The sequence below is a fragment of the Neophocaena asiaeorientalis genome, unplaced genomic scaffold (genome assembly GCF_003031525.2).
Source record: "Neophocaena asiaeorientalis asiaeorientalis breed wild unplaced genomic scaffold, Neophocaena_asiaeorientalis_V1.1 scaffold134, whole genome shotgun sequence".
Taxonomy (NCBI): domain Eukaryota; kingdom Metazoa; phylum Chordata; class Mammalia; order Artiodactyla; family Phocoenidae; genus Neophocaena; species Neophocaena asiaeorientalis.
Window position 1 is genome coordinate 11,493,760 of NW_020185339.1, and position 23,284 is coordinate 11,517,043.

The 23,284-nt window shown below is 40.1% G+C and overlaps 1 protein-coding gene across 6 annotated transcripts in view; it reads right to left on the reverse strand.

Moving 5' to 3' along the window:
• Positions 1-23,284, reverse strand: part of LGR5 (leucine rich repeat containing G protein-coupled receptor 5) — a 121,189-nt gene that overhangs the window by 49,321 nt on the left and 48,584 nt on the right. For 5 of the 6 annotated variants that reach the window (XM_024737167.1, XM_024737171.1, XM_024737169.1 and 2 more), the window contains exon 2: positions 13,785-13,856. The exons of the other annotated variant lie outside the window; for it this stretch is intronic. In XM_024737167.1, coding sequence (XP_024592935.1) covers positions 13,785-13,856 — 72 coding nt within the window. The remainder of the gene's footprint in view (positions 1-13,784; positions 13,857-23,284) is intronic. 6 annotated transcript variants of the gene reach the window in all.

Consider the following 23,284-nt stretch of genomic DNA (forward strand, 5'->3'; position numbering starts at 1 on the left):
GGGGAGAGTGACAGCAGGTGAGGTTGGAGCAGTGTCCAGAGTCACTCCACATAGGGCTCTGGAGGCCACAGTAGGGACTTCGAGCAGGGGAGTGATGTGATCAGTTCTGTGTTTTAAAAGGGCTCTTCTGGGGCTTCCCTGGTGGCGCAGTGGTTGAGAGTCCGCCTGCCGATGCAGGGAACGCGGGTTCGTGCCCCGGTCTGGGAAGATCCCACATGCCGCGGAGCGGCTGGGCCCGTGAGCCATGGCCGCTGAGCCTGCGCGTCCGGAGCCTGTGCCCTTCTGACAGGACCCTTTTTTTTTTAATACATTTATTTATTTATGGCCGCGTTGCGTATTCATTGCTGTGCGTGGGCTTTCTTTAGTTGCGGTGAGCAGGGGCTACTCTTCGCTGCAGAGTAGTAGTACTCTTCGCAGGCTTCTCATTGCGGTGGCTTCTCTTGTTGCAGAGCACGGGCTCTAGGCGCGCGGGCTTCAGTAATTGTGGTGCGTGGGCTCAGTAGTTGTGGCGCACAAGCTTCATTGCTCCGCAGCATGTGGGATCTTCCCGGACCAGGGCTCAAACCTGTGTCCCCTGAGTTGGCAGGTGGATTCTTAACCACTGTGCCACCAGGGAAGTCCCTGACAGGACCCTTTTAAAGGGGGAATAGACTTTGGGGCAAAAGTGGAAGCACAGGAGGCGACTACAGCAGTTCAAACAGGAGCTGCTGGTGTAACACAGCTGTGGTGGAGGAGGTAAGTGGTGGAATACGGTGGAGAAAAAAGAAGAATCCTACCTGGCAAACCATTTGTGTCAAGGTGAAACGTAGGTAGCCAACATTTCATATTTTTGGTTATATTCTATATAACCCACATGCATTTGATTAGTTATCCAAAGTACTATATGTAAACTGAAGGACATGGTTTGCATAGGACCGTGCTATAAAAGAGTTGCTTATTGAATTAAGACAGACTCAGACTTGGTTGACGATCACAGGTGGCTTAACTGATCAGACTAAACTGACCAGGAACTGTTATTTCAGCCGAAATGTCCTTAACTATCCTGTTCATAGTCATGACTTCAACAGTACACTTTTTGAGTTCTAAAATCTAGCCTGAAAATGGGGGCTTATCGACTCTTACTGCTGCTATGTGATCGAGTAGCTTGATGGTTTCTGAGTCACTGACTTTGGAAATGAAAAGGAGAAAGTAAAAACGTTCTATTTATTTATTTTATTAGTTTAAATTATTGTTAGGGTAAATACCTTTCTGTTACATTTCCTGAATCATAGCTCACTTCACATGAATTGTTTTTCTTTTCTGGGCAAGGACTTTGAGAGCCACAGACTATATTCAGAACTAATCTGTATAACCACTGACCTGTGTTATCAGGGGAATTTGTCTTAAAACAAAGGAATTTATGACGGGCTATTAGTTATTCGTTGTGCTGGTGGAAGATATATCTCATTGTCCAAAACCACAATTTAAGGAAATCATTGCATCCTTCCCCTCATTTCTTTACCACGTGGGATGGTTTTAGCAGTTAAAAAATTAAATACATATAAACTATAGGGGAAAAAAGACTTTTATATAAATGAGTACACAAATAGTGAGAAGTGCACACACATCTTTCCTGTGAAGATTTGAACTAACAAATCTCTGGGCAACTACATTCCAACCCTTGAGACCCACATACCATTTGGCTGGAAGGTTTTGTTTTTTGTTTTCCTCTCTGTTTCTAAAATTATTTCACAGAAATGTCTCTTTCATCATCTTCATTTCTATAATAAGATACAACTTAATAGGAAAAACTTTTATATCTTTTTATATCACATAAAATTTTTTTTATCCTTAAAGATATCTCTCCATATAGAAGACTCAAATTGTCCTATCATTGTTAGTTTTGCTGACTTAACTGCCATAAAAAGTAAAAAAAAAAAAAAATCAGTAAGTTACAGTAGACACATTCCTCTTCAGATAAATCAAATAAGCAGAGGTTTGGGTGTTGTAACAACCAACTAAAATATTTTTGAGAATGTATGTTTCTTTGAATCTCTACAGTAATTTGAATCTCTAAAGGGATCCAAGGGTTTTTTTGTTTGTTTTTGGTAGCTTCGTTTTGTAAAATGGTGGGATGAGAGCAAAGCACTCAAGTGTGGGCCCTGATTTCTCCTCTCTGGACTTTGGTCTGGAGGGAGAGAGGTGAGTGAACAAAATGGGATGAGCACTGAGAGTGGCAGAGGTACTTGACCCTGTTCTCTGATTGGGACCCTCGGGAAGATTACTGTGCAGGGAACCACGGTCCAACATCGGTCCCCTTGGCTGAGTAGTATTTTCAGAGGTAAATGAAAGGGCCTGGTGAGTTTTAATAGGCTTTCCAGGTCATGTCTTCGAAGAACCCATTTGTCTTTTAACACTCAGGTTTTTTTTTCTTTCCCTTTTTGGCTTACTTTTTCCTCACTATTAACTTGCTGCAAGACTTCACACAAGTCATTTAACTTCTCTGGACCTTATTTCACTTATTATTATTATTTTTGGCCATGCTGTGCAGCTTGCGGGATCTTAGTTCCCCAACCAGGGATTGAACCCCGGGCCACCACACTGAAGGTGCTGAGTCCTAACCACTGGACTGCCAGGGAATTCCCTTATTTCACTTACTTTTAAAAAATGATAGGGTTCTTCCACTAAAGTCTTTTTCTGCCCTACAATTGTTTTTGTTACACATAGATTTCCTCCTTACCTTCATTCTTTTCTCCCTTATCTTCCCTCCACCCATCTTTTTCTTCTTGTTTATTAAAATTTCTTTATTACATGTCACCAACATTTTAAAATCACTTTCTCATGCTTTATATCAGGAGGTAGATCAGAGGTTATTATGCCCATATTTTGAAGATACAGACACCAAAGTTCAGAAAAGCTTTATGTAAAATGAAAAACATCATCTCTTTCCTGATTTTGTGTAAGTGTAATCTAGTCCTTCCTTATGGAGCATGGAAGCTATAACAGTGGTGCTACTTAAATAATCAGCAAAATGAACTTGAATATGACAGCCCCTATGATTTAAAAGAAGACATTTCAGACTACTTAGCAATTTCATGCTGGCTCCTAGTAATTACTGCTTTATTTTCCAACTTTTACAAAGTACATGAGATCTAGAGGGCACACATTCTATACATGCTAAATTAATTTGTATCAGAAATTTGGTAAGGGCTAACGTCAGGCTTAACGGTAGTAGTTTTTCCCCTTTTCCCATTCTTAAGATCTGTCTGTTTCCAGTTTTCTGGTACTATTTTCTGTCTTGTGGTTTCCAATATTAACTTCAGTGGCTCTGTTCCTATTTCTGAATTTCTTTTTACTCTTCTGATTTATAATTACCTGAATAATTGTAGTTAAACTATCACTTAAACATAAAATTTCTGAAATGTCAAAATGTTCCCACTTGAAGAAAAATTCTCCTAAGATAAAGTTAGCATAAACCATACTAATATTGTAATTAGTGACTTTCAAAAGACAAAGTGATGCGAGCAAATACACTAGTCCATTCAGATTGACTATTCATAATTCAATTCGATTGACTAAAGCTGGGCTCTGGGTTCCTGCATACAGGAGCCAGGAGTGAAGTGTGAGACACAAATAGGATGAAACTCATAGTCTGATGTAATCTCTTAATCTTGCCTCCACTGGCAGTAATGCATCATCACTGTAACTGGCTAAGTTCACCACGGTTAGGTTTGCTTTCCTAAGATGCCTGTGCTAGTTGGAAGGGCCCAGATACTGAGCATTTAACCCTCTGACATTCATCTTTGGTAAGGTTTGCTGAGGCCTATTCAGCAGGCTTGAATACAAGGATTGTGACAATCCACAGATCTTCTCAGGGTAGAAAAAAGTGTCTTTCTTAATACGCAAGAAATTGAGATTTAAAAAAACCCTTTCTCCCCCAATAAGTTAAGCATATCTAATTGGTCAAGTCCAGCCCCAAATCATTCCTTCTTAAACTGTGTATTTATGAACTGTCCATTTTGTTTTCCTTATTACATAAGATCAAAAACATCAGATTTCAATGTTTAAGGGCTAAGGCCACTGGCCTGAATAAGTGAACTCTTCAGGTCAACAGCGAGATCCTTTAGTGGTTATACGGCCCTATGGTTTCTTTAACCAAAGACTAATGAAGTTCAATTTTCAACTCCTTTGTGAAGTATTCCTAATTACCTCAGTCCACAGTCAACTTTCCTATAGGTTATATTCTATACAATGCTGTCTATAAAGGTTCATTTTCTACCATTTTATATGTAGTCTACTTGATTTGATTATAGGCTCCTAAGGTCAAGAATCTTATTGCCTGCCTAGAGCAGGGAGCTGAATTAATATGTACTGATGGATCATTTGATCTTGTTTCCAAAGACAGTTGGCCATAGTGCTAGAGTTACTTCAGGTCTGGCCTAACTATTGCAAGATCGCTGGCTAGCCACTACATAAACAGATCAGAAACAGCTGAAGAATATTCCTTCTTCATTATGCATCAAATTTAAACTCAGCAATTTATCTGAGCACTTTCAACACGCCATGTACAGTCCTTTGGGTCACAAAAATAGTATGTACTTCTTGTAAAACAACTTACAAGTTCTAGGCACAATGTAAAGTACTTTATATACATTGTGTTATCTAGTGATTTTAAAAATCACATTAAACAAGTGACATGATTATTCATTCCCCTTTTACAAGGAAACTGGGCCTATTTGCTCATGCTTACGTAGAAAAGTTTACACAAGATAATTTGGTTCAACCATAGCATTTGGGCTCCAATATTTGAGGTTTTAAACATAACTTTGGTCAAAAGTAGGTTGGTCTGGAGCTTGGGTTGATCAGGAGCAACCAATCTGAAACAGGAAAAACCCAAGGATGCAAGTGACTGCATCACTTGAGGTACTGACAATAAGAAAACCGTTGTTCACTGCCTCTTTCTTTTTTTAAATATTATTTTACAATCTACTTTTTATTTTTAATTATTTTAAAAATATTTTTGGCTGCATTGGGTCTTTGTTGCTGCACGTGGGCTTTCTCTAGTTGCAGCGAGCGGGGGCTACTCTTCGTTGCAGTGCGCAGGCTCTAGGTGCGCAGGCTTCAGTAGTTGTGGCACGTGGACTCAGTAGTGTGGCTTGTGGGCCCTAGAGCATAGGCTCAGTAGTTGCGGTGCAGGGCTTAGTTGCTCCACGGCATGTGGGATCTTCCCGGACCAGGGCTTGAACCTGTGTCCCCTGCATTGGCAGGTGGATCCTTAACCACTGTGCCATCAGGGAAGCCCTGCTCCCTGCCTCTTATTCAAAGGCCTCCCATTGCCTTCCGGATCCTGTACAATCTTTCTGCTCTCATGACTATGGCTGGTTGTTTCCCTCTCTTCTTTCTAGCCCCTCATTTTTTTTTTTTTGAGTATAGTTGATTTACAATATTGTGTTAGTTTCAGATGTACAGCAAAGTGATTCAGTTATACGTATACATGCATATATATCACATATACATTCTTTTCAGGTTCTTTTCCCTTATAGGTTATTACAAAATATTGACTATAGTTCCCTGTGCTATACGGTAGGTCCTTATTGGTTATCTATTTTATGTATAGTTATTTGTACCTGTTAATCCCAAACTCCTAATTTATCCCTCTCCCCACTTTCCCCTGTGGTAACCATAAGTTTGTTTTCTATGTCTGTGAGTCTATTTCTGTTTTGTATATAAGTTCATTTGTATCGTTTTTTTAAGGTTCCATATATAAGTGATACTATATGATAGTTGTCTTTCTCTGTGTTCACCCCTCTTTTAAGGCTCATCCTCCAAACATAGATGTTCTTCAAGTTTCTGTCCTCACACCTGTCTTTCTTCCTTTATCTAGTGGCACTCAAAGTTTAGTGTGCATTGCCATTGTCTTAGGAGTCATCAAAAATTCAGATCCCCAGGCAGGCCCCAACTCAGGTTTAGTGACTTAGAGTTTCTGGGGGAAATGACTCAGGAATCTGCATTTTAATAAGCAGCCCAGGTGAATTTAATATGGATAGAGACCCAAACTGGGAAACAGAGCCTCTACCCTCTCTCAAAGTCCTCATCTGCTCCGGCACCTTCTGCAATCACCTCTTTGTAAACAACTTTCCAATCATTCTCTCTAGAACAGAATCATCACATTCCAGACTCACATTCCAACTTTGTTAGTGACATTCCCATTTGGATGTCCTGCTGGCACCGTGCACTTAGTAAACCCAGAACCAGACATCCTCTTGCCTCCAAATTATCAGTTATTCCCCTTGAATTCCCTATTTCTATTGACAGTGCCTCACCTGTCTCCTAGCACCTAATGTTATAACCTTACTCAGAGTCATCTTGCACCTTCAGACTTCCTTTCAGTCCCTAGGTCCAGTCAACGATGAGTGCCTGACTCTCTTCCTCTGCTGTAAAGCTTCCATATATCCCAGTGGGTCCCAGCCCCCAGTAGAGCTTTAAAAGAATGATGTCTGGGTCTCCACTGAGACCCATTAAATCCGAATCTCTGGAAATGGGCCGTGGTAATTAGTAGTTTTAAAATTTCTCTGGGTGATTCTAATGCCTCTGCAAGGGAAACTCTGAAGCAGTCCTCACGGTTTCATACTGATAAGATCACCTAGAGACCTTCATGGTCTCCATCCCCGGAGACAATGATTCAATTGTTAATTATTGGGAGAATCAGGAGAGGTGATTAGTCAACAAATTTGAACAGTTATCCAGAGGAGACAGTAAGAACTTGAACTAGGTGGTGATGAAATAGAGTGAACAAATGGGAAAGATGATGCGGAATTATGAGCTTTAAGACTTGGAAACTGGCTGATACAGGAGGTGAGAAAGAATGACAGATGCAAAGGCAGTGACAGACACAGTGACCATAAGTTTGGATAATAAGAATGCTGATGGTGAGAAGCAAAGGCAGAAGTAAAATCTTGTTGTGGAGGATGGTTTGTGTGTTCATGAATGGATCTGGTTCTGCACTTGCTGAGTTTTAAAGTATTGGTGGGGTAGGTGGAGGTGTCACTTGGGTAGTGGAGGATTCTCAAAGTGTGGTCCCTAGATTTGCAGTATTGGTATCACCAGAGAACTTGTTATGAGTGCAAATTCTTGACATCCTCCCCTTCCACCTTCAACCTGCTGAAGAAACTCTGTGGCGGGGTCCAGCAATGTGCGGTTTCACAAGCACTGTAGGAGATTCTGATATCACTAATATTTGAGAACAACTGGCCTAGAGTAGCAGTCCTTAAACTTCATCATGCATCAGAATCACCAGGAGAGCTTGTTAAAGGCAGTGTCCTGAGTTCAGAGTTCCTGATTCATTAGGCTGGGGTGGGGCACATGGGTTGGGGTTTGCGTTTCTCACAAGCTCACGTGTGGTGCCAATGCTGCTGGTCCAGGGACCACACTTTGAGAACCACTGGTCTAGCAGTCAAAGACAAAAGAGATCTCAGCTAGAAATATGGATTTGGGGGTCATCTACGTAACAGAGGTCGTTCAAATCTTGACTCTCTTTCCCAGACAACGGTAGTTGTCTCCTAATGAGTTTGTAGCCTCCTAACAGGTCTCTCTGCTTCCGTAATACCCCAAGCTATTTTGCATACAAAAATCAGAGAAATCTTTATAAATCATAATCCTATTTATTGCACTAGCTGCATACAATCCTCCATGGCTTCCCATTGCTCTTATTTGAATTCTATACATAGCCTGATTGTTCCTGCATGATTTGGCCCCTGCCTTTCTCTCCAGCCCCATCCCCTGTCACCTCCCCTCCCTCTCACTCTGCTCTGGCCACAATGATCTTCTTTCAGATCCACAAACATATCACTTTCTTTCCTACCTGAGGGCCTCTGCTCACACTATTCCCCTACTAGATACACTCTACCCTAGCTCTGCAGACCACCAACTCCCCTCACCCTCCTGAGCTCAGTTCAGATGTCACCTTCTTTGAGACACTTTCCCTCCTTGTCATCCCTTGTTATTTATTCTCTACTTAACCATGTTTGTGTTCTTTATCACTCTTGTCATAATCAGCAAATATCATCTGTGTTTGTTTCCTTGCTTATCATCTGTCTCCCCTGGAGTGGGGACTTCTTGACTGAACGAATGAAACGTAGAAAGTCATATTCATTCTTATGTCCCCACTGGCTAAATAAATACACGCTGAATGAATGAACTGAAGAGAACTGAGAAAGGAGGCAATCTAGGGAATGTCTATATGTTAGGGGTAGAGGAGAAAAGAAGGCTAAGGAGAAAAAGAGGAGGCAGAAAGGTAGGGCACTTTAAGAACCGTGCCCTAATCGCCATTACAATTGTATATATTATATGTATATATATATAATATATACACACAACACACACATGCACACACACATATATACACACATATATGTAGATACACACATATATATACATACACACATATATGTAGATACACATACATACACAAGGACAGATCTAAATCTCTATATCCAGCTGTATGAATTGACATTTGGAAGAGAACATAAAATAACACTAGAGAAAAAAAAGTTTCAAAGAGGCAGCATTTTTTCTTTTCTTATATTTTAAATTAATTCTTAAAAAAATTTTAATACAAATTTTAAAGGTAAAGAGGCAGCATTTTTTTTTTTTTGTGGTACGCGGGCCTCTCACTGTTGTGGCCTCTCCCCTTGAGGAGCACAGGCTCCAGACGCGCAGGCTCAGCGGCCATGGCTCACGGGCCCAGCCGCTCTGCAGCATGTGGGATCTTCCTGGATCGTGGGCACGAACCCACGTCCCCTGCATCGGCAGGCGGACTCTCAACCACTGCGCCACCAGGGAAGCCCAGAGGCAGCATTTATAATCAATTACCAGATCTATGAAAAGGAGAGACTGAGCACTCTGACAAGGCCAAGGGTCAGGAAGATTATTTATGGGCAAGAAGGTGTTTTCATTTCACTAACACAATCCAATAGGTGAATTAGAGTTTACCAAAGTTCTTTCATCATCAATTCATTTGATCTTCAGACAAAAATCTCAAAAGACAGGCAGGACAGCTCTCACTCTTTTTAGCAACATGATGAGGAAGTAGAAGTAACAAGCATAGACTGTACTTTCAGGAAGTTTGGTGGTATTTCTCATTACTAATTTCATCTGAAATAATAGATATCTACTATTTATATAGAGATTCTTTAAGGCCAACCATAATATGAGCAAACAGTTCCAGGGAACAATAGTAACTTAAAAACAAACCTCCCTAGAGCATCTCAGGTTTCCTTCCTAAATCGAGTATTTGATTCCAATAGCATTAGAATCTGGGAAGATTTTAAAATAGTACTGGGAAACAAAGCCCTTTAACTTAGACTGTTTAAAATGGTAACAATTCATTTTTCCCTCTGGTTTAATCAAGCTGCCAATCTAAGTTTAAAGGAACTTGTACATGTCAGCATTAGGCACGATCTTTTAGTTCCTAACATCTGAACCACACTCTGATGGACCAAATGTGGGATTTATTATTTGTCCAAATAGCAAACATCAACATGAAGTCCTTAGTAGAACTGAAGAAATAGAACTGGGAGAGATACTGTTGGAGAGAAATACAATTATTGTTCAGGATGTTCAAACTTGGTAAAAACTATCTGCACTGGTTGCCTATATCCGTTAAACCTCATGGTTGGAAACAGTTTTTCCTTCACAAATCCTGGATCCCTGGGATTACTCCAAAATCAAGCTCATGAAGTAGGGAAGAAGGAAGTGAGAATCCTCTTGAAAGTGTTTTCATTTCGCTAACACAACTCAATATGTAAATTATAGTTTACCAAAGTTCTTTCATCATCATTTCATTTGATCCTCAGAATCTCAAAACAGGCAAGGGTGGCTTTCACCATCATGCCCTGAGGCCCAGGGAGGTCAAGTGGATTATCCCCTAGTAAGTGGCAGAGTCAGGAGAGGAGTCCTGGGCTTGCTTCTGCTTCTAGGTACTGTGTTCTCCTCTCTACACAGCTCACAGCCTAACCACACTCAGAGTTTTTTTTTTAGGAAAAAGGCTCTCTCTCTTCCTTGTGCTATCACGTTGCACCAGCAGGGCGTTTGGCCTGTGCATGCCTGGTCACCTTGCGGAGTCATAAAACAAAAATAACAAATAACAAACAAGACTTGAATGCACCAAGACATGTGACACAGGTAGTAAGTATTCCAGAAGGTCAGGAGGAAGAGAAGACTACCATTAATTGTGATGGCTTTAATTCTTCTTAAATATTTGCTCTACATAGCCACTTTCTCCAGGGTTACAATATATTTTAAAAATACATTAGGGATACCTCTAGGACTTTATTCATTCTTAGAGGATTTTGAAATACAGGACCAGTGATGGATGAGAGATGAATCATGACTGTCTACACAGCTTATGACATAGATGGATTAAACTAGGGAGATGGTAATTGGGCAATTAGAGCTAAGGGGAAGAGTGGTAACTTGGCTTTATTAATAGTGTTTTCTAAAAATTGAGTTTTGTGGTGGGAATTTTATTAATATCACTGAGAATATCAGTACCAGTTTCTGAATGAATGGATAAACAATAAAGCATAGAGATGAGCTGAGTAAACTGAACAAAAGAATACTTTCAGAACAGTTTAACATTTGAACAGTCTGTCATAACAACAGATACACACACACAACAACAGATACAACAACGGATGTAACACATACAATAACAGATATCTAAATGTCTGTTTCTAGCTGTATGGATGGTCATCTATTAGTTCACTTACTTATTATTAGGTCATTTATTTACTATAATATCTTATGGAAAAACCTGGACGAATTTTTTGGCCAACCCAATAGAATACTATATAAAACATGCTGCTTAAGTATATTTATGCATATGTAAAAATAATAACTAAGGTTTTGTTCCTGTTGAGTAATGTGAAATTCTGCACCTGAAAATTATGATGATACTTTTCTCAGAGCCAATATATGAGGGTAGTGAACAAATAACCTGAATATCTAATCTCTCCCTGCTGGGTAGACAGCTCTTTCTTGCTTTCTGTCTCACTCTTTTTCATTCCCTCACATATACCCAGACACAGACAGATGAACACACCTATCATTACGAAGCTCAGTTTAACAAGGGTTTAAAGTGTTGAGCTGTGCAGACCACTATACTAGGTACTATTGGGGAAAAGAAAAGCACAGATGAATGAAGAACAATTCCAAATCTGCCTTCTGCTTTCTGAGTATGGCTTTGAAAGTGAATTTGAATCTTAGTTCTGACACTTATGTACTCCATTATCTTGGGTAAGTTCCTTGTTTTCTCTGTACTTGGTTTGTTTTTTTTTTATAATCTTGACGTGAGAATAATAATAATATCTACTTTTATGGGGTTGTTAAGAGGATTCAGTGGGATAATGTGTGCAAAACATTTTGAACAGTGCCTGTCACAGAGTAAGCTATTACTGTTGTCATTATAATTATATTATTATTTCGAAGATCTTATACTCCAGAAGAGGATACAGACTTAAACATAGCTGAGTCTAACGGAAACAATCAGCACATAACAAAGGCATGATCAAAATGCTCTGCTAGATGGGTGTGTGTGTTTAAACCCACAACACCCTAAATTTAGCCTTGGGAAGAAAGGAATAGACCAAGCAGAGTTGATCATTTTTCCAGGTTCTAAAAATATTATCCCCTTTTGCCACTAAATGAATAATGATGTCTTCAAAACATCAGTTAGATGCAGCACAGAATTATATATGGGAAAGTGGTCTTGCTTTTAAATTCAGCAAGTTGGCCAGCTCAGCAGAGGGAATTTCAGAACAGAAGGAGGAAATGGAACGAATAGTCTTTAAAGGGTCCCATCTACTTCTGAAATTCTATGATTCCACGGTCAAGATACTTGATGGAGTTTCCAGAGACATAAAAATAAGGTAATTTGTAAAAATAGTCTTTTCAAATGGTAGTTCCCTCACCTTCTTTCCCCTATTTTTTTCTCTCGATTATCTTTTGAAGAACTGGTCTTGGATGAAAATTAACATTCACCTCATGAAGAAAGAGGAGTTATTCTGAATGAATTGGGTCACCAAGGGAGGAACTCTATTAAACAAAGTCCTTGGGGAAGTGAATTATTTATTGATTTGGTTTGTGGTCGAAAGCTGAGGTGTATGTTGAAGGAGAATGGAAGCCTTTTGCCATTGCATGTTATAAGGAAATTAAAGAGAAAGGCAGTGGGAATGCATATTTTAGAAATATGGGGGTAAACAGGACTAAGTATTGTATATTAATTATGGTGAGAGAGGGCAGATGAGAAGAATGTAAACAAGAAAAAATGCTGATGTTTGAAATTTACTAAAAATAATCTAAAAATATTGGCTCATGTCAACTAAATGTGTTACTTTTTTCTGAGGCGGTGAACAAGTATAAGAAGCTCCTTTTACATGTTTTGCTTTCTCATTAGTTCATTCATTCATTCATCAAAAATGTATTGATTATTCATTACACACCAGCCAAGACTAGGACAGACACGGTCCCAGTCCTGATGAGGGTTAAATTTTTAGCAACAGAAATGGCCAGAGAGAAAAGAGAAGAGGAGCCTGGACAACCCAAAGTGAAAATCCATTTTTTGAATAATAAAAACTTGCCGTATAATCTAGTAATCTAAGCTTTTTTACCATACTCCCAGATAACAATCTGGGCATGTTCAGCTGATTTCAGTAGTAAAATAATAACATTTGTGAGAAAGCTAACGCCATCAAAAATAAATATAGATCCAACTCTAAAGGGGAGAAATTTGAGAATATTATCCTCTTCAACAAAAATGATCAGTGTAGTGTAATTTGGTTGTGATGGATGGTTCTTTCCACCTCCCAAGGTGGATCGTGTGGTGCATCGACAATTTAAATGACTCCCCAAATTGGACCCGGACTCTAGGAATTATAAAAAGGGTATTTTCAAAAGAGATCATTGCCTAAACAATTCCTTTAATCAACAGTCAGAGGATTTATTTAGCTGATGGTGCCAAACCTTCTTCATGAAGCCTGTGACGACGGTGCATCCCTCCCCTAAGTCCCCATCCCTCAAAAGAGTAAGAGGATCAAATGAATTTTTAAATGCAGATTTTGGTTTATAGAGTTCTTTTTCATCTTCTGGCAAGTGATTACCAGACTTAATCAAGATTCCTCTGTGTATCATTAGCTAATTTTAGCTTCCTCCTTTTTAAAAAAAATTGAATTTTATTTTTTTACAGTGAGTTTGGGAGAGACCAGTTTTCAGTCCTCTGTGGATTTCATGGTTTTCAGTTCAAGCCTTCAGGGAAGCTCAATTTAAAAGTAGGAAAACAGTAATTAAAAGTGATTAGGACAAGAAGTTTTGGTGCTATGAAATGAGGACTCAATTCTCCCTGTCATAAGCCAAACCAAGAGGCAATTTTTGGTTTTGATTATGGCTTTACTTGCAATTTTAATAAACATGAACCAGTATTCAAACTTCTAATATCCTGCTGCTTAACTATTTCCAAAGAGCTCTCCAGCTCTTTTAAACAGCTTTTGTTTTAAACTTTTAATTTGGTTGGCTCAGCCTCACCTTAGAAAGTTGTAGCTTCATGGTAAACCCTTTTATAAGTTGATTTCCAGAATCCTAAGCGATTCTTTCTTTTCCCCTCCCAGCTAAGTGCTTCCTCATGTGCCCAGATCGTTGGTGCTGACAGCTTTCCTGCCTTGTTTTATCTGGTTCTCACAGTAAGGACGAGAGACAAAGACAAGAACGTGTCCAGTGTTGACTAGATGCGGCACGACTCCGCTGATACTTACAGCTCCTCCAGGAAGCGGAGACCGTGCAGAGGATTCGGGGGAAGCTGACTGATGTTGTTCATACTCAGGTCTCTGGAGAGGAAGAGAGGCAGTGTGTGAGGAGCGGCGTCTGCCACCACAAGGCAGTCCAGCTGTTCAGTTCACACATTTGCAAGCAATACAGCCAAAGGAACTCGTTGTGTTGCTTGACAAATGAATCGCTCTTTTGCACGTTAAAATATATTCCTTTCCTCCCATGTCCCCCCCAACATCATGGGCTCTCAGTCAAATCAGAGACCCTAGGAGGAGCTGATACGGAATTCAAAATGATAGACCATTCATGGGCATGGTTGTAATTCTTCATGTTTAAAATGACCTGAGTAGACCAGCAAAGGGAACAGACATAACTCAACCACCCTAGAGATAACTCAGCGTCGGGTCCTGCTTTAAATTTTGTGGCAAAGAGAAATGTCTTCACCATGCAATTCTGGAAGTCCTCTTTCTCTGGGACTATAAGCACCTTGTAAAAACAAATGTTTTGATTCAAAGAAACTTAAAAAAACAAAACAAAACAAGACAAAAAGCCTATTCCCTCCTTCGAACATGTTCCTTTTGCAGGTTCTCGGATTGCATTAAATAAGTGAAATGAACCATAAAACAAGGGTGTAATGCGATCCTGCTCTGTAGCACACTTCCTGCTGGGCCTGCACAGTAGTTCCTGGCACAGGAAACAACAAGCCACTTTGGGCAGAACTCAATCAATTTTTGTTTTAAGCGAAACTCCGTGTAATTAGATTTTATTGTTTTTACTTTTCTATTTCTTTACTGTCTCCCACATAATCCTACAGCATCACTGGTATATGCTGTCTGTATCTCAGAGGCCAAAAGACCAACTGATAGGCAGAGTCTACTCAAGACCAACTAAGACCGCATAACAGTCAGCTGAAGGTTGACTTGAAAAATGACGTGCTCAAACGCCAAGACTCAGAACTAATGCCATTATAATCTCAGAGCGGGTCTACATACTTAAAATTTATCTTGAGATAAGATAAGGAGCTTATTTTTATTTATTATTTTTAAAAAATGATTCAGTTGACATATAACATGGTATTAGTTTTAGGTGTACAACATAATGATATATGTACATATTGTGAAATGATTACCACAGTAAGTTTAGTTGACATTCATCACCACAGTTACAAAATTTGTTTTCTTGTGGTGAGAATTTTTAATATTTACTCTCTTTAGCAACTTTCAAATATACAATATTGTATTATAACTGCAGTCACTATGCTGTACATTACATCCCCAAGACTTATTTCTCGCATAACTGGAAATTTGTGTCTTTTGACCACCTATGCCAATTTCACCCAGGAGCTTTTATTTTATTTTTTTAACATCTTTATTGGAGTATAATTGCTTTACATTCTTGTGTTAGTTTCTGCTGTATAACAAAGTGAATCAGCCATACATATACATATACCCTTATCCCCGCCCTCTTGCATCTCCCTATCCCACCCTCCCTATCCCACCCCTCTAGGTGGTCACAAAGCACCGAGCTGATCTCCCTGTGCTATGCAGCTGCTTCCCACTAGCTATCTATTTAACATTTGGTAGTGTATATATGTCCATGCCACTCTCTCACTTCGTCACAGCTTACCCTTCCCTCTCCCCGTGTCCTCAAGTCCATTCTCTATGTGTGCGTCTTTATTCCTGTCCTGCCCCTAGGTTCATCAGAACCATTTTCTTTCTTTCTTTCTTTTTTTTTAGATTCCATATATATGTGTTAGCATATGGTATTTGTTTTTCTCTTTCTGACTTACTTCACTCTGTATCACAGACTCTAGGTCCGTCCACCTCACTACAAATAGCTCAATTTCATTTCTTTTTATGGCTGAGTAATATTCCATTGTATGTATGTGCCACATCTTCTTCATCCATTCGTCTGTCGATGGACACTTAGGTTGCTTCCCTGTCCTGGCTATTGTAAATAGAGCTGCCATGAACATTGTGGTACATGACTCTTTTTGAATTATGGTTTTCTCAGTGTATATGCCAAGTAGTGTCACCCAGGAGCTTTAAAAAAAATCCAGATTATTCTTGTTATTGAAGTGACCACAACCATTGCACCTAACCAGCAGATTTCAGTGTTGATAGCTTGATACCTTTATCAAATATTAACTTTTAATCAGTGGTGTCAAGAACTAAGGGATCATTCACTCTGTGCCTTTAAAAAGTCACGAGCATGTACAGGGAAGATAAAATATTTTGCTAAATGTTTTAGAGTATGGCAAACCCCCAGAGTTATTAATTTTAATATTTATTAATTTTAATTATTAATTTTAATATCATTGTTGGTAAACAATGATGTAGCTGAATAAAATGCTATATCCTCAAGCTAAAACTAAACAATGCTAAAAATATAGACTAAAAAAATTTGTATTGTCCATATATTCAAGATCTGATTTTTTCTTCCTGGCACTGTTTAGATAAGAGAGCCAGATAATTGATTCGCAATTTTAGTTCCCCGCGCAGATATTTCTCTGAAGTAGCAAGGTTGTTTAGTTCACTGAACAGGCATATATTAAACTAAACAATACAGTCTCTGGATTCCTTACAGTGTCTATATAATCTCTGCAAAGACTTGATATTTCTAAGGCATATTCACTTACTTTTAACTGATATCCCACTTATTTCCTAAAAGGACCGGGTGGTTTGCTTCTAGAGCATGTTTATTAGTAACTTAGATCAAACCAGTCTCAAGACAGCTGGTGTGGATAGCACTGACATTCCTCTCCTCTCCTATTTCCCTGTGTGATGTGCAAATCAGTCTGGGACAAACACTGATCTTGTCTATTGCAGAAAGCTCTAAATAGAACAAGGAAATTTATGTTTAAGGAGATTCATAAGCACTCCACATTATTTTACTATTTATTACCCTATTTCAGGCACCTGGAAGTGAAACTTGCATCAGCATTCACTCTCAGGGTTCCCCCTGGAGCATTTTTAGGGTGGAGCAGCAGAAAGAATACAGGCATTGTTAGTGTACAGTGTCTTGGGTTTGAATCCTGGCCTCCCCATGTGCTGGCTGCACGATCATGGGAAAATGAACCTCCCTGTTCAGGCTTCCTCGTATTTAAACAAGAGTGTTCCTACATTAATAGTTTCATACCCTATGATAGCTGTTTCCAGTCAGGAGGGAGAGACTTAATTTGCTTCTTGAAAAGGAGAGTACCTCCCTTTCCCAACAGGAAATTAATCACTTCTCCCTGTTACCTGACATTGTGGTTCCTCCCAGAAAATGAGCTCGTACGTTCGGCCCTCCATATCCGTGGGTTTCGCATCCCAGATTCAGACAGCTGATTGTATTCACTGAACTACACCATTTTACATAAGGGACTCGAGCATCCTCAGACTTTGGTATGCGCGGGGGCTCCTGGGACCAATCCCCCAGTCACACCGAGGGACGGCTGTATTGCTAAACCGACCCTTTACGACCTGTTTTCTAATATAGACTGTTTACTTTCTTTTTCTTTTTTTTTTTTTTTAATTGAAGTATTGTTAATTTACAATGTTGTGAAGCCGGTTTTCTTTTAAAGAGCTGCTAACAATGCAGATAAACCTATGGCACAAAATAACTTAATAATAACAATCTAAAGTAAAATGAAATAGACTTTTAAAACATGAATCCAAAGTGGGTAAGGTAAAAATCAGTCGCATTCACCTTTTCTCTTCTGTGTGCACCTTTTGCACTGATGTTCAAATGTAACACCGGTCTAGCTCAGTGCTTCCCCAGCTGTCCATGGTAAAAGACCAATGAAAAACAAGTTCTACTTTGCTGTGGACTTATATTTTTATAAAATTAATTAATAGAAAAGTGAAATAACACAAAGATATGCAAAATACAAGCCTCAATATTTTGTTATGTGACTTGACAGATTATTCAATTTCTGTGAAAGCTTCTAAACCTTTACTCTCAAATCCTTATCTGTTGTGGATTAGTAAAAAATAACCCTGGCCTGGGAGGGGTCCTCAGACCATGCCTTTTGGTGAGCAATGCTGTTCTTGCCTTCGTGTCAAGAAGGGCAAGACTTAAATTACTTTTAGCCAGTTCAACTTTGAGTAAAACATGATAGAATGAGAATGTTTGGCTGCTAGAGAGGACTGGCACTCAGCAGGGTGAGGTCGCCCACTTAAAAGGGAAGAAACTGAGGTTCACGGAGTTGAGAGGTCTCCAAGTCACAGTGCAGAATTTAATGGGAAAGCCCCTGGGCTGGTTTTTTGCTTTTCCTTTTTTCCAACAAATTTTCCACTCTGTATAAAAACATCCTCATTCTCACTCTTAAATTATTTTTTAAACTTTTCTGTTTTTTCTTCTGTAGTATTTTGGTCTTTCTGACCCCTGGAACACATATAACTTTAGCAGAATAAAGGGATCTTAAAATAGTTTCCAAATCTGTGCATTACTTACTTTTTAAACTATCATTTAAAAAAAGTCCCTATTTTGCACCACATTTGGCCCATGGTTCAGTTTCCTAAAATCAGTGAAGCAATGTAATGCACTTCTTTAATTTTTTTCATCTTTTGCCAAGATGTTGAAATTAATTTTGAAGAACTGGTCACTAGGTAAAAGGATTTCATCAGAAATGGAGGATTCATTGTGACAAGATGGTCAAATATGTTAAACCATTCTTCCCTGTCTCTGACCCAGCTCTTGTCTACACTGTGTTAATGACCACATCTAGAAATCTGGAATAGAATTTGCAAAGTTCCATGGGAGCAGCTGACTATCTACTGGAACCATTGCTGGAGCTTTAAAAAATATAGATGCCTGGGTTCCATCCCCAGAGTTTCTGAGTCAGTTGGTCCAGTATAGGCACTGGGATTTTAAAAAACTTCTCAGGTTATTTGAATGTTCAGCCAAGGCTGTGAACAGTGCTTAGGAATAACTCTTTCTAAATTTCTAGATGGGTGCTCTGAGTTCTACAACTCACTCAAAATTTAGGAGGCTAACTAAAGATATTGTTTCCTCTGGGTAGAGAGTTCCCCCCAAGCAGATAGTATCTTTCTCTTGAAAGTGTCTTTGTTGCTTGCAACTCTATTATTTATTTTTCTTCATGTGACAAAATATTAATTGAGCATTAGTTGTGGTCAGGTCTAGGAAGACAGTGGAGAAGAAATCTGAGTCATCTTCAACTTTTCCCTTTCCTGCTGTCCCTATGTCCCTAAGTCACCCAGTGTTAATTCTGCTGCAAAGCTTTCTCCTGCATCTGGCCTCACTTCTTCCTTCCTGGCTGCTACTTTTGGTCAGGTCCCTGCTCTGTTGATAACTGTTCTACTCTCCTGTTTACCGTGCCTCCTCATTCTAGGTCATCTTCTACACCATGGCCAGAGAGGTCACCCTGAAAAGTCCATCCGATCATGTCACTCCACTCAGAGACATTGCTGGCCAATAAGAAAGGCATCCCCTCGGATGATTTGGAGAAGCGCTTCCCCTCTGGGAGGGGAGGGTGGTAAATTAAAGAAAAGGTCATTTGCCTCCTGCAGAAGCAGCCAGGGAGCAGAGTGAGTTGGGTGGCAAAGAGAGCTTGGCTTGGAGTTCAGCCCCCCATGGAGAGCTCCGGTGCCAGGTACAGCCTACACAACCACACCCAGCTGGGACTCCCCTGCCTGAGAACTTGGGCGGACTTCAGGCCTCTTAGAGGAACCAATGTCCCTACCTTCGTAGGCTCTTCACAACCTGGCCTAAAGCATGTTTCCACCTTGACCTTACGCCACCTTCCTCTCTGCAACATGTGTTCCAGTTACACTGAAATTCTTTCTGTTCCTCTTTGCATCTGTCTTTACCCATGTGATTCTCTTTCCCTAGAATGCATTATCCTCTCTATTTCCAAATGACTACTCCAGTGCTTAACAGACCTCCGTGTTTCAGACACAAACTCTTCTCTTTCCAGCTTAGTTGTTCTCTATTTCCACCTCTAGTCCTTGGATACTTCCAGGATCAAAGACTTGTCTTAGCCTAAGATCATACATTGATCTCCTGGATCACTATCTCACCATCACCCTGAACTGTCTTTTGTTTCCCACTACTGGCAAAACCCCAGCTCTGGGAGAAAACTGTAATTCGTCTTCTCTTTTACTATCTCAGTGGACTGAGTGCCACTAGAAAAGAAAAACTCACAAATGTGCAGATTAGTTACTATAAATTCATGGTCTTTGTGGGCTCTCTACACCGCTGCACAGTCCTGTTATTTGTTATGGCTCAGTTTACTCCTGCAGGGACTGCTGCCAACCTTCACCGCTTGCCTCAGACCCCTTAATGGACAGCCACTCCCATCATGGTCACCTTCCCTCTGACTTCGTGGAATTAACTGGGATTCTTTTTTTTTTTTTTTTTAAATTTTTTATTTTTTTGGTACACGGGCCTCTCACTGTTGTGGCCTCTCCCGTTGCGGAGCACAGGCTCCGGACGCGCAGGCTCAGCGGCCATGGCTCACGGTCCTAGCCGCTCCGCGGCATGTGGGATCTTCCTGGACCGGGGCACGAACCCGCGTCCCCTGCATTGGCAGGGGGACTCTCAACCACTGCGCCACCAGGGAAGCCCTAACTGGGATTCTTTAGATCAAACACGACATAGGCCAAATTTTTGTCCTCTTTTGTCCCTTGCTTAAGATACCCACAGTTTTCTCTTGCTCATGGGTCCCATCTCCCCACCCCCAGGATGCTACAGCACATGATTTCATGAACAATTCCTTCTATTTCCTGCATTTTCAATTTCTTTCTCTTCCCTTTCAATGTATAAATGTAGTCAAGTCTTTTCCATGAGTAAAACAAACAAAAAACCAGATCTTACGATCTCATGTCTTCCTCTACCTGCTACCTAATCTTTCTCATTCCCTTTGGGGTTGTTTCTAAGTCTCCAGTTGTAGTCTCCACTTCCTATTCCCTTCTCAGCCCATAACACACAGGCTTCCAGCCCTACACGCCAATGAAACTGCTCTTGCCATAGAAACAATGACCTCCATGTTGTCAAATCTAATGAACACATGACTTACTGGACCTCTCTCCTACACCAGACTCTCTTTCTGGAAGCTCTATACTTTATAGTTTCCAAGGCATCGTTCTGTCAGGATTCTTTCCCAACTTTCTATAGACTCTTTGTGGGATCGTCTTCTATCTACCCCTTATGTGGCAGTATTCTCTGGAGCTCTACCCTTGGCCTGTGTTCTGCAATCTCTGCCCTTTCTTCTTGGTGACTGTTACTTACTCTCACGGGTTTAAATATCACTTAGATGCCCATTACCCCCCAAAGCCATATTCCTCGTCTTAATGTTTCTCCTTCAGAATCATTTATCTAATTTCCTTCTGGATATGTCCGTTTACCAATCTTGCAGGAATGCACTGTGTCTAAAATGGAAATAATTATTTTCTATTCCGAACTCATTTCTTTTTCTGTGAGGCCAGTTTCTAGTTAATGCCACCACCATCTTCCTGTCAAAAAGCTCAAATCTTAGATCCTATTCAAGTCTTCCTATTTTTCTTTTTTTATCCTCTCTGTCTATCCCTTTTTCTCTCTCCTAACTCTGTCCTCACTCTCTCTGACCCAGTCATCTGAAACTGCCTCCCAACTCTGTGGCTGCCTGCTTCCAGAAGCTTCCTGCGTCTTATCCTTTGAGGCCCACCCTCCGAATGGCAACTAGAGTGATCTATCCAAAAATGCAGAATGAGCCACCCTACTTAAAACTTTTCAATTCCTATCACCTCCCAGATGAAATCCCCATTTGTTAGTATTGCATACAAGCTCCACTGGGGAGCACACCAACCCTTTGGCACTCTGGCATATTGATTCTAATTCATCCTTCAAGACTCGGGTTGGGTGGGTGTCATCTCCTCCAGGAAGCCTTATCACATTTGTGTAAGTGATTTGCTCTCTGTCCTCCTGTGTCACCCCATACATTTAATGACATCATATTGAAATGATGTGTTCATGTGTCTGTCTCCTGCAGTAGGCTGTATTCCTCACGATCAGTGGCCATTTTTTCATCACAGTACTCCTAGTATCTAGCCGCATGTTTGCATACAGAAGATACTCAGTGAATGTTGAACTGAACCCTCTTCTACTGCCTCTGTCCTATGAGTGAGCAGATGATCTTACCCAATCCATTAAAAAAAATCAGGTCTCTCATCAAATGGCTACATAATCCTAACTGTGAGGCATGTAATCTTTTTGGTATAAAACACTTTTGGGAACAAAACACACTTTGTGCTGTGCCCACCTTCCACAATGGCTTTTGCTCACAATTAGGGTTGTGGTTTCTCTTTTCAGTCAATCCTATTTGTTTTCTGTCCTAGGGATTCCTCAGAGATTGTCATCCATTGAAAGTCCCCTTCTACCCCCATTGCCCAAGTACATTTATGCTCATGTTTCTCCTCCCCTCCCCTCCCCCACTCCTTCTACGCTTCTGCTCCTGCCTATATCCCCCCTCCTGTTCTTCCTCCTTCTTTTTATTCCTCTTCCTCCTTCCCCCTTCTTCTTCTTTTTTTAAAAAATTTTTACTGGAGTGTAGTTGGTTTACAATGTTGTGTTAGTTTCAGGTGTACAGTAAAGTGAATCCGTTATACATATAAATATATCCACTCTTTTTAAGATTCTTTTCCCATATAGGTCATTACAGAGTAGTGAGTAGAGTTCCCTGTGCTACACAGTAGGGCCTTATTAGTTATCTATTTTATATATAGTAGTGCGTATATGTCAATCCCAAGCTCCCAATTTTCCCTCTTCTTCTTTCCTTCTACTTTTCCTTTTCTCCTCCTCTCCTGCAAAAATATCTACCCTTCTTATCATTTCTATGGATTTGTTGTGGGAGAGGCATGACTGCAGTAAGTATTTAGTCCACCATCTTAAAATCCGGCCATACTGTCTCTATTTGAGACTTGATATGTGAATCAGTGAAAAGAGAGGCCATTCCTTATAGCGTGATTATTAAACAAAGAAAGCAACAACAACAAAGGTTCTTTAATCTCCGCCACAGTTGAAGACAAATACTTTCTTCTTTAGCAGCCCCATGCAATTCCTATTTCTTCTAAGTACAATCATGTTAAATTTGTCTTGGGAGATCCAATAGCATTTAGCTTTTTGCCAGACACCTTTGTTAACAATGAATGGATCCAGGATGGAGACATTCCAGCACTTTTTAATTGATCACTTTTTAAATACATTTCTAGAGATAAGCCCTCCTGTGAACTTCAAAAGGAAAGGTGCAGGCTTGAGTAGCATTTTATGACAGTATGAATAATGTATGTCCGGATACTTTTCTCATGTTATTGTTTTTAACTCCAAAACAATGTATCTTTGAAAAATACTTTTTACTGAAGTATAACATATACGGGAAAAGGAATAAATCCTAACTGTCCAACCCACTGAATTTTCACAATGTGAACTCACCCTTGTAAACCAGCACAAATCACTGCTACCACCTCAGAAGCTTCTTAACTCACTGCTCCCCCCAAAAGGAACCAGT